The following is a 12,593-nucleotide window of genomic DNA, read 5'->3' as shown; positions in this document are numbered from 1 at the left end:
GTCTAATCTACAGAGAAAGCAGAATTTAGGGGACCTGCCTGGAACATGGCAAGATGGGGTTAAGATCAGGAGGATCACTGAGGAACGTGATTTTTTTTTGGCCCTGATGATCCCTTTTCTGGAGGTAATTTTAACCAAATGCATCAATATGGCCCTTGAACTGAACCTGCCCAATTCCTGCACAGCAAGTTAGGTTAAAATTATAAACTTTGTTTTTGTGCTATCTGCGCATATAATTTACTGTGTATATTTAAAAGACCCCAAATCTGGTTTGGAACTGGCAATATCTGGGTGGATGATAGATTGGATAGATTGTTTGTGTTTTTTCTTACTAAATAGATTTTCTCTTTTTGCGATAGGCACAGCACTTGTTCTTTGCCGGCTTCCTTTGGAGAAGATCACCGAATGCCTCAGTGAGCTGTGTGCTGTACAAGTCATGGCACTGAAAAAGGTAAGAGAGTAGAGTCAGAAAATGGGCAATGGCCAGTGGATTAATACAATACCTCTGAGCGTAGCTCAGACTTGTGGCATGGAACTCTGCTATCCCTGTCTGCTGATGCCGGGGATCTTTCCAGTCCAATTTTTGGTGGGCTTTCCATTTCACATAACTGTCTCTTTTGAAACAGAGTCTTCTCACTTCCTCTCCCCACTGCCACCACCTGTTCAAGCCCTAGTTCATCAGGTTGTAATCATGATTTCTTTTACTTGCAGCTCCTGGCACAAGAGCCTGCCAATGGCCTCGCTACGGACCCCACCATATGGCTGGATCGGCTGGCTGTTATTTTTAGGTATGACCATGTTTTCTCAAAACCATCTTTATTGTGCTATTGTAATGGTGCAGTTATGTTCTCTATTGCACTAAGGAATGGCAGAGTTTGTATAGGGCCATTTGCAACAGAGTTAAATGCAAATGCTGGAAATCTGAAGTAGAAACAGAAAAGAGCACAAAATCTAGGAAGTTACGATAAACCATCGTAAATCACTGGCTAGGCCTCAGCTGGAATATCCAGAATTGTATTCAGTTCTGAGCACCTCATTTTAGGAAAGATGCCAAGGCATTGGAGAGGGTGCAGAGGAAATTTACTAGAATGATACCAGAGATTAGGGACTTTATGTGGAGAGACTAGAGCAACTTGGCTTTTTCCCCTTAAAGCAGGGAAGGTTAGGGGAGATTTAATAGTGTGTTCATAATAATTAAAGGTTTGATAAGAGTAAATAATGAGAATCTGTTTCCAGTGGCAGGATGGTCATTAACTAGGGAACACAGATTTAAGATAATTGGCAAAAAAAATGAGCAGAATCTTTTTCACACAACGAGTGGAACACATTGTCTGAAGGGGCAGTGGAAACAAACTCAATGATAACTTTTTATAAGGGAATTGGATAAATACTTGAAACGGGAAAAAAGTGCTGGGCCATGAAGAAAGACTAGGGGAGTGGGACTAATTGTTTAAATTCATTCATGTATGTAGCCTTCTCTGAAAAGGCCAATATTTATTGCCCATCTCTGATTGCTTGAGTGTAGGTGATAATGAGCCTTCTTGAACTGCTGCAGCCTGTGTGGTGATTTTAGGCTTGGCCTAAATAGCCAAGTGGTTATGGTACTGGGCTTGCAACCCCAAGATCAAGAGTTCAAATCTCACAATGGCAAACTGTGTGGTGATTTTATTCCCAGAGCACTGTTAAGTAAGGAGTCCAGGATTTTGACCCAACATCGATGAGGGAACGTACATGTCCAAATCAGGGTAGTGTGTGACTTGGAAGGAAATTTGAGTTGGTAGTGTTCCCATTGCCTGCTGCCTTTGCCCTTCTAGGTGGTAGAGATCACAGGTTTGGGAGGTGATGTTGAAGAAACCTTGGTAAGTTGCTGCAGTACATCTTGTATATAGTGCAAGCTGCAGCCACTGTGTACTGGTGGTGGAGGAAGTGAATGTTTCAGAGATGGATAGAGTGCCAATCAATTGGGCTACTTTGTCCTGGATAGTTTTGAGCTTCTTCAGTATTGTTGGAGCTGTACTCATCCAGGCAAGTGGAGGCTACTCCATCATCCTCCTGACGTTCCTTGTAGCTGGTGGACAGGCTTTGGGGAGCCAGGAAGTGAGTCACTCGCCATAGAATACCTAGCCTCTGATCTGCTCTTGTAGCCACAGCATTTATATGGCTGGTCCAGTTAAGTTTCTGGTCAATGGTAACCCCAGAATGTTGATAAGTGCGGGTTTTCACAGTGTTAATGCCATTAATGACAAAATTATTGTCTTTTGCACTCAGGTGCTGGTCTCTGTCATTATTGGGGATGGAGCCTCCTTTTCCCATTAGTTGTTTAATTACCCACCATCATTTGTGACTGGTTTAGCAGAACTGTAGAGTTTTGATCTGATCCGCTGAAAGCTCTTTTGGAAGATCGATACACGTATGATGGACAACTGATAATGATGATTTTCCACTACCCTGAGGAACTCCTGCAGTGATGACCTAGGACTGAGATAATTAGTTTCCAACAACGCATCCAACTTCCTTTGTGCTCCAGTCAGTGGAGAGCTTTTCCCTCTCTTACCATTGGTTTCAATTTTACAAGGACTTCACGATTCCACACTCTTGTCAAATGGCTGCATTGAAGTCAAGGGCAGTCATTCTCACCTTGCCTCTGAAATTCAGCTCTTTTGTCCATATAAGGCTGTATTGAAGTCTGGAGCTGAGTAGCACTGGTGAAACCCAGACAGAGCATCAATGGGTAGGTAAATGTCACTTGATAGCACTGTCAGTGACACTTCCCATCACTTTGCTGATGCTTAAAAAGTAGACTGGGGTAGTAGTTGACCAGGTTACGTTTATCTTGCTTTTTGAGAACCGGATCTACTTGAGCAATTTTCCACATTGTTGAGTGTAGTTATCATTGATTTGCTATACTCAAACAGCTGGACTACTGATGTGGCTGGTTTTGGAGCACAAGACTTCAGCACTACAGCCAGGATTATGTTGAGGCCCATAGGCTTTCCCGTATTCAGTGTGCTCAACCACTTCTTGATATCACATGGAGTGAATCAAGTTGGCTGAAAACTGACTTTTGTGATGATGCAGACCTCAAGAGGAGGCCAAGATGGATCATCCACTCGGCAATTCTGGTTAAGATGATTGCAAACGCTTCAGCCTTGTCTTTTGCACTCAGGTGCTGGTCTCTGTCATAATTGGGGATGGAGCCTCCTTTTCCCATTAGTTGTTTAATTACCCACCATCATTCGTGACTGGTTTAGCAGAACTGTAGAGTTTTGATCTGATCCGCTGAAAGCTCTTTTGAAAGGTCTTTACAGGTATGATGGGCCAAAAGGCACATGGACACCTGCCACCTCTAATTTCCCTTCCAAATCACACACTACCTTGACTCAGACACACACAAGTCCTTCATCATTGCTGGGTCAGGAACCTTGAACTCCCTACCTAACTAATGTGGCAGCACTTTTCACTGCATGGACTGCAGCAGTTCAAGAAGGCAACTCACCATTGCCTTCACAAGGGCAAGTAGGGATGGGCAATAAATGCTAGCTTTGCCAGCAATATCCAGATACTGTGAATGAATGAAAAAATTAACCCCACCCAGAGTACATTCTCTGCTCTTGCTATCCTCTGTGATTCTTCAAAGTGGTGTTCAACATGGAGGAACACTAATCCATCAGTTGAGAGAGGGGCGGTAAGTATTAATCAGCAAGATTTTCCCTGCTGTTGTTTGACCTCTAGGCTGGCCTGGTGGAGGCTCAGGAGTTCAAATGTTCATCAAATGAGAAGTTTTCAGACTACCCCCATTTCCCATAGTTTCTAATAGCTGAGTAGTGTGTTGTGGGAGGAATCACTCATGCATCCTGTTTTATAATATTTAGCCTGTGATGACCAAAGTCAGTTCTAATGGGCGCTAGTAGTAATGCCATAAACTTCCATGTTTCTAAATTAGATTGCATAGAGAAAACTCTTGTCATAACCAATAACCACAATCGCATTAGACTTTTAAAGTATAAGATCAGTATTCTCTCGAGTCTAGTTTGATGCATCGGCATCAAAAGGCTGTAGGAACCAGATTAAAACACTGCGCTTGAGGCTAGTACATTTTGGTGTTGTGGAATGTGCTTAATCCGCCATCTGGGATTTCTCCCACTGCCAGTGATCGACCTGTACCTGTACCCTTACACCTTTATTACACAGTTGAAAATCTCTTCTCTGGATACAGCTCACATTTACAAGAGCAAAATCTGTTGTTTTGTTTCCTTACACACTTAAGTCGCCATGGTATGATTACTTGGCACATCCACTGTTAGGTCCTTTTTTTTTACTCTTTCAGAGACTGTGGGTGTCGCTGGCAAGGCCAGCATTTGTTGCCCTTCCCTAATTGCCTTTGAACTGAGTGGCTTGCTAGGCCATTTCAGAGGGCTGTTAAGAGCCAACTGCATTTCCGTGGCCCGAGTCACATATAGGCCAGACCAGGTAAGGATGACAGATTTCCTTCCCAAAGGACATTAATGAATCAGATGGGTTTTTACAGCAATCAATGATAGTTATCATGATCATCATTACTGACACTAGCTTTACGTTCCAGATTTATTAATTGAAATTAAATTCCACCAGTTGCCATGTGGCATTTGAACCAGAGACCCAGGCTAATGCCTGGGTCTCTGGATTACCCATCTCATGATAGGTCTCTGCTGAGATCGCAGTGAACATTGTATGTGGCGCATGCCTTGCCTACTATTCTGTACCAACATGTTTTGTGTCAGCCTTACGTCTACCCATTATATATTATCAATCCATATTCTTGATTTTTACCATCAACTCTTTCAGACAGTAAAACCACAACTTCTTTTCCTGACTCCCAAATAATATGCCCAGAAGTTGTCTTCTGATGATTGGCTTTGTTGCTCCTTAAGTTAGTTCAAGGATCTGCTGGCTCATCAGTTTGGTTGCCCAGCCAATTTGCAGCCTCTGTCTGTAGCATCAGAACTCTACCATATCCAGTCATCTTAATTCAGCGTTCATGATTCTGCTGTCACATCAGTACACTGCTATTCGCAAAATTATTCAATGCCAAGAAGGGACATCCATTATTACGGATTTGTGATCTGTTCTACCATGGCCCTAATCACAAGACTATGATTGCTTTTCAAGCTATAGGTATGTGCTTCCATGGTAACGATACTTCTTTTTTAATCCTACAAGACTTCGGCTTGGAGCAGTTGGTGAGAGAAAGGAGTGTGTGGCTCTCTCATGTTGCCTGCTGTGATTGTCCATTTCTTTGGAGTTGGTCTTTTTGTTCGCTGAGCCTTTCCACAATAACCTGTTAGAAATCAGGTTCAGTGATGCGGAACTCCCACTGACACAGCATCCATATCTTTAAGTACTATTTCCCATTTTTCTTTTTTCCTGATCTCCATTTGCATTCCTCTTGCCAGCAGGTCTCTTGCATTGTAGTTCTATACAAAGTCATGCAGAGGTGCCCACATTTGGCCTGGGACTGGCACTCCAATTTGTGCTCTCTGCCCCTGCTCTAAACACCTCCCCTCTCCAGGGCAGCAAGGCTGATGTAGAGACCTCGGCCCCTGGAACTGTGAATCCACACCCCTGCCCTGCGTGCTGCACTGAGCTTCTCTCTTACACAGTCCGCTATAATCATGCAGTTTTACATTCTGCTGTATTCAGTAATGAAACAAATATTTGCCCCCACTCCTACTCTGTTTTGAAGTCAGACCAATGGCCTTATCAGTAACAGGATGTTGTTAATTTTCTTGCCCTCTAATTGTGTTTCCTTCTTGCTGATGCAGTTGACTCTTGCAAGCTTAGTTCCATGGATGCTGATTGTACAGGCATCTTAATTCCTCATGTATGCAGCCGATGTAGTGACATTCAACTGCGGAGGTATCACAACCAATTACTTATCTGCAGCTACACACAGTCATTTTCATGCTCACAGTTCCCGGCAGTGAGCAGGGACATTGTGGTTTATTGCTACAGCCCAACTGAGATCAGCTAACTGGGCACAGTGGTAATTAAACCTGGGACCTTCCTGGTCTCTGTGACTCAGCTGCTCACAGCTTGAACCAGCTGATCTATCATGGGAGCGATGTAATGAAAACCATCATTATAACCTTGTTCCCGCAGTTAGCACATTCTCGGGCACCTTGCCACAATTTACTGCCTTACAAAACAGGAATTGCCAACAGTGATTAACCCGTAGTCTGCTGTACAAACTGGGCACAGTGACTAACCCTCGTTCTGCTGTGAGAGCAATGGAACTGCTCAGTGATTAACCCTTACTCTGCTGTGTAAATTGTCGGTTGGGGCACCCCAATGATTAACTTCATCCTACTGTAAAAACTGGAACTGCACAGTGATTAACTCTTAACTTGTGGTGGAAAGTTTGGAACTGGACACAGTGATTAACCCTTACTCTGCTATGGAACTATACAAGCTTGCATTTCTCTAATGTGTCTCAAGTCTCTTTCATATAATCAATTCAGACAAAAGTCTGACTCTAAGCCACATAAGGAGATACTGAGACAGGTGACTAAATGCTCAAAGGGTTAAAGGTGGGTTTTAGGGAGGAGGCAAAGAGATAAAGAGGTGAAGATGTCTAGGGAGGGAATTACAGAACTTGGAGCCGAGGAAGTTGAAGATACACTGCCAAAATTCTGAAGCTATGAATCAAAAATCAGCAATCGGCAGCAGATACCAAAAGAAAATGGTAGTGAGCTAGTCAAATTTTTCACAATTCTTTTGTTTTTGGAAATCCTTTTTCTCCTCTTTTGTCTTCCCACATAACTACCAGAAGCAAGGTTTATAAAATAAAGCCTTCAGAGTAGCTGGGTATTATGTATGACAAGTGGGACCGAATCTGAGCTGCAGCTATGTATTGAGTGACCAATTTTTGTTGAGCACATTCTTTGCATGCTGGAAATATTCGGCAGCCTTTGTGGACAGAGAAACAGAATTGACATTTCAGCTCGTTGGCCATTTGTCAGAACTGTCTTGTCTTTGCTTTTAAAAACCAGCTGTAAAAGTAAACGCCACTGCAAAATCCTTTCAATGAAAAAATTGTCAGAAATATCCTGAAATGCAACATTTGGGTTTAAGTATGCTGAACAAATGTTGCAGAGGTAAAGAAAGATGCAGATAAGTAAAGATTATCCCAGGGTTCCACCTGTTCTTTGAACTTTGCAATGAAGAACTACTCAAACCAAATGCTGACAATAAAGAACTGCTATCCATATTGCGTAGGAAGATTTATCTATGCTGATATCACATGGTAAGGAAAAAATTATTTATTTTCCAGCAAGCAATTAAAATTGAAAAAAAACCTCTTCAATTTCTGGGAGACCTCTTTCAAATTTCCAAATTTTTTCTGCTATAATCTGCACTGACCCTACACTTACAGACCTCCCAACTTCTGACTTGGTGTGACCAATATGAGTGCTCACTGAGGTGGAATGCTGAACTGACCTGACCTTCACATGGGGCAGAGTGATGATTCTGCCTTCTTGTTATCATTACCATTTGTGCTCAGCCATGCTAACTCAATGTGAGAAGACTGCGCGGCCATAGATCCTGATTACTGTCACTAATTTCTCCTCTATATCCATGATTGTTTTTCCTTTTTATCCTTTATTTAACATTATATAGAATGTCAGATGTGGTACTAATGATTTAACTTGGTCTTGTTTCAGGCACACAAACCCTATTGTGGAAAATGGACAGACGCATCCATGTCAGAAGGTGATACATGAAGTAAGTGCATGTGTCAGAATGACACAGTCCATGCCACTGATGGATGAGTTGTTTGTTGTGGATATGGGATCTACTTTTGGGTTGTTTGACTTATTACATTTCTAACCATTCGCCCTTCACCTCCAACCCAACCCCATCTTGGAATTGGCTCCTTTGTAAAATGTGGAGTAGGGCCTGTGGTTTGACATCTCCATTCCTGTATTTTGTTCTTCTTACCACTTCTCTTTATTCAATCATGATTTCATCAACATGACAGAGTATGGTGGCCTGCACCTTGAGTCCTGGATACAAATGGAGTAGGGGATCAGAGAGTTGTAGGTGAAAGGTGATGGGCTTTAGAGTTTAAACATCCACTCTCTCCACCACTGGGATACCATGGCTACAGACTGTGTACTTTCTACATGGTGCGCTTCAACTTGCCAAAGCTTCTTTGGCAGCACCTAAACAAGCAATCTCTTCCACCTAAACGCACAGGAATAGCAGCGGCATTGAAAAACCATCATTTCCAGGTCACCCACCATCCTGACTTGAACATATACCGGTTGTTCCTTCATTGTCTCTGGGTCAAAATCCTAGAGCTCCCTTTCTAACAGCACTTTGAGAGCACCTTTGCCAATCGAACTGCAGTGGTTTAAACAGAAAACCCACCATCACCATCTCATGGGCAGTTAGCGTGAGCCATACCAACGGTGCCCATATCTACAGAATGATTTATTTTTAAATATGGCTTTGCTCTCCCTTTCCTGAAGAGACTGACTTTTATTGTAGCACTGGCTCCTGTCTTTCAGTATATGAGACCAGACTTGACACATGGAGTCTGGGCTGATAGTTAATGTTCTCCTTTCTCCCCCAGTTGCTCTATGTTTGAGGGTTAAGCCATAGGTGTATTTCTTTCATTTTCAATTGAGTTCCTCCCCTTATGTTTCAGATCGTAGCAATATGATACATGTGAGTTCACATTACGCAGCCCTTATGCTGTTTGACAGCTTGGCTCAGTTAAGTCATTTGGTTGTGGGTTAAAGCTCTACTTCAGGACTTGAGCAGGTATCCAGGCTGACGGTGCAGCATGGTACTGAAGGAGTGCTGCATTGCTGAAGGTGTTGCACGTTGATGAGATGTTGAACAAAGACCCTTGTCTGTTGTTAGCTGGTTCAAATGGATATCAAAGATCCCATTCTGTTATTTGAAGAATAGAGTGATTGTCATGTCTTGGCCAACCATCATCCACACCTCCAAATATCAGATTATTTGATTTCTCATCTCGTGCTCTTTGTCAGTTGCTTTATTAACATCTGCTTTATTAACAGAAGTCATATTAAAATAATTCATTGCGTGGTGATCTTAGATGCATTCACTTATTGGCTTATTAAGTAAAAATATTCCCCTTTTTTGTTTTTCCCACAAACTGAAATGTGTTTGTAAATAAAGCAGACAAAGGCTCTGCAAATCCAGGTTTGCTCAGGTGCCATGTCCTGACGGTACTCCTGTGTAGCCCACTAAAGACTTCAGACCTCTGGGTTGTATCATTCATTTTTACTGTGGAAAAACTTTTGTGCACCTGATAGGAACAGGAAGAAGCCACTCCGCCCATGGAAACTGTTCCACTATTCAATTAGATCATGCCTGACCTGCATCTTAAGTTATTCTACCCGCCGTGGTTCTAGAACCCTTAATACCCTAGCCCAGCAAAAATCTGATTAACCTCCGTTTTGAAATTTTCAATTGTCCTTCCCTCTTGGCAGCCTTTTGGGGGAGAGAGTACCAGATTTCCACTAACCCATCTGAGCACGGAAGACAGAAGAACTAGGAGATGGCTGAGCTACCTAGTTTACTCACCATCTTTTTCAAAAGGTTGACTCTAGCTCATGGCAAGATGCCCATTACTTATGTGCTAGTCTAGAAGCAGAATGTCAGTCTGGGCATGAGCCTGATTTTCCCCACACTCCTTAACGAAGGTCTCCATGATCAGATGTTATACATGTGGTGCTACTATAATGGGGATTAGCTAACTCGGCATGGACCAGGCGCCTTCCTGTCTGAATGGCTCGACTGCTTGTTGAATAAACTTGCTGAGCTGTCAGGGAGGCCCTGTTTGTCTTTGGAAGAACGTGCAGATTGTGTGGCAGTTTGCCAACATTGCTGAAACACTAATACCCATTTCCACAGAATGCTGGGATGTAGATTCATGCTTGGAATCTTTCCCTTCATTCTATTTATCTGTCCGCTCCCTACCCACCCCAGTCTCTGCTGAATTTCTAATATATATACTCGGATGTTATGCAGAGGTGCTGACTAGCAACACTTGGGAAGTGGTGCCCTTTTCTTTTAGATCCTGGCTTCATTCCAGCCCAGACTTGCTAGGATTATAATGTTTGTGTTCATTGTACTTCATTTGTTCTCAGGGTATGGATATTGCTGGGAAGGCCACATTTATTGCCCATCCATAGTTCCCTTGTTTACACTTCAGAGGGTATTCAGAGTGCCACGTACTATGGCACAAGAGTTGCAGTAAGGCCAGACAGGATAAGTGTGAAGGATTGACTCCTCTGAAAACCATTAGAGATCCAGTTTTGTTTTCACAACAGTCCAGTAGTTTTTGTGGTCATTTTTCTGATCATCAGACCCACCAAGCCCAACCCCTCCTTAGCCCAACCCCTCACTAGCCCCACCTACTCACCTTATTTCTCCGCCTTTTCTTCTCTGTTTTCCCCAACCCCACCTTATCACCATATCCCTTGCATTTTTCTCCATAAACTACTAGATTATTGAATTATGTTTAACAACCTGCCACGGTGGGATCTGAACTCATGACCTCTTGAGTTGGACTCCTACACCATAATCATTAGGCTACATTTTTAAGGGCCCCATGAGTGTGAATGTTCTAAATCCAGTTCTGAGTGGACATTCGCCCACAGCACTGAAATGCCTTTTAGCTCAGCATTAATTTGAAAAAGGCATATGGGACACTTGCCTTTATCAGTCGAGTCAGATTAAAAGAGTAGGGAGGTCATGTTGGAGTTGTATAGAACCTTGGTGAGGCCACAGCTGGAGTACTGTGCGCAGTTCTGGTCGTCACATTATAGGACGGATGTGATTGTACTGGAGGGGGTGCAGAGGAGATTCACCAGGATGTTGCCTGGGATGAAACATTTATGAAGAGAGGTTGGATAGACTTGGGTTGTTTTCTTTGGAGTAGAGAAGACTGAGGGATGACCTGATTGAGGTGTATAAGATTATGAGGGGCATGGACAAGGTGGATAGGGAGGAGTTGTTCCCCTTGGTTGAAGGGTCAGTCATAAGGGGGCAGAAGGTTTAGGGAGGATGTGAGGAAAATCTTTTTTTACCCAGAGGGTGGTGACAGTCTGGAATGCACTGCCTGGGAGGGTGGTGGAGGCGGGTTGCCTCACGTCCTTTAAAAAGTACCTGGATGAGCACTTGACACGTCATAACATTCAAGGCTATGGGTCAACTGCTGGTAAATGGGATTAGGTAGATAGGTCAGGTGTTTCTCACATGCCAGTGCAGACTTGATGGGCCGAAGGGCCTCTTCTGCACTGTGTGATTCTGTGTAAACTTAGAGGTCAGTGATGAGGTGGAACAATGCAGAAATAATTTTGCTTTGTATTTATTCCATACAGTATAAGGCCTGGGAGTGTTTGACCTCATGACATGGGATGTCCAGAATGGAAAGCATTCTTGTTGCTCAGCTCAAACACCCCTTGCCTCAGAGCATGAAACTGCCCGACAAGAAGTTGATTTGAACAATCGTGCTTCAATTCTATTAATGAAAAATAGAGGGGGAAATGGAAAATGTGCTTGACTGCTTTCAGAATTGAAAGCTGTATCTCACAAAATAAACTAAGTAGTAGAATGGGTTAGTCAACATGAGAGCAAAGGGATAACGTTTAAGACTAGGGCCTATGGAGTTGATCAGACTGCAGTGCAGTTCCATGTTCTTGGTTTTCTGTGACTCAGTTGTTAGCACTTCTGCCCCTGAGTCAGAAAGTTGTGGATTCAAGTCCCATTCCAGAGACATGAGCATAAACATCAAGGCTAACACTCCAGTGCAATACTGAGGAGCTAGAGGTCCCAGCCTTTCGGATGAAATTCAGTCAAAACCCCCTCTTGTCTGCGCAGGTGGTGTAAAAGATCCCACTGCATTGTTTTGAAGAAGAGCAGGGCAATCACCACTGTTATCTTGGGCCATTTTTTAACCCTTAATCAACATTACTAAAGAAATAGATTTATCTGATTTCTCTCACGTTACAGTTTGTGGGAGCTTTCTATACGCAAATAGATGCTGCCTTTCCAACATTATAACAGTGAACACACTCAAAGAAAAATGTACTTCGCAAGCTGTGAAGTGCTTGGGATGTCCTGAGGATATGAAAGGCATTTTGTAAATGCAAGTTCTTTATGTCTAACTTTACTTGTTCTCTAACTGCAGTTTATTTCTCCCTGACTTCTCTGTTTTTGTAGATCTGGCCTGTCTTATCTGAAACCTTGAACAAACATCAAGCCGACAATCGGATTGTAGAGCGCTGCTGTCGGTGCTTGCGTTTTGCTGTCCGTTGTGTGGGGAAAGGGTCAGCTGCATTGCTTCAGCCCCTGGTCACCCAGGTAGGTTGGTTTGTGGATCCTGCTAGCTGGTAGAGGTGGAGCAAGAATTCTAAAGGTATATCTGCTCATGATCATAAGCAGATTCCTTTGTGAGGTAATGGACCAATGAAATAAGTTACAAGGAAAGAACATTTGAAATGAGCAGCATAGAAGGTGACATTTAGATCTGTTTCTGGGGTGAAAAGAGGGTGAGGGATATGTTGAGATGGTGG

At 43.0% G+C, this 12,593-nt stretch overlaps 1 protein-coding gene across 1 annotated transcript in view; it reads left to right on the top strand.

Moving 5' to 3' along the window:
• The window catches only part of tnpo3 (transportin 3), a 61,588-nt gene that overhangs the window by 32,301 nt on the left and 16,694 nt on the right, over positions 1–12,593 (top strand). Inside the window, exons 13-16 of the mRNA XM_041202987.1 lie at positions 360–451; positions 712–788; positions 7,701–7,761; positions 12,241–12,381. Coding sequence (XP_041058921.1) covers positions 360–451; positions 712–788; positions 7,701–7,761; positions 12,241–12,381 — 371 coding nt within the window. The remainder of the gene's footprint in view (positions 1–359; positions 452–711; positions 789–7,700; positions 7,762–12,240; positions 12,382–12,593) is intronic.

Source organism: Carcharodon carcharias, chromosome 13 (assembly GCF_017639515.1).
Source record: "Carcharodon carcharias isolate sCarCar2 chromosome 13, sCarCar2.pri, whole genome shotgun sequence".
Classification (NCBI taxonomy): domain Eukaryota; kingdom Metazoa; phylum Chordata; class Chondrichthyes; order Lamniformes; family Lamnidae; genus Carcharodon; species Carcharodon carcharias.
Note: the sequence above shows the minus strand (reverse complement) of the source record. Positions and strands in the feature narration are given on the sequence as shown.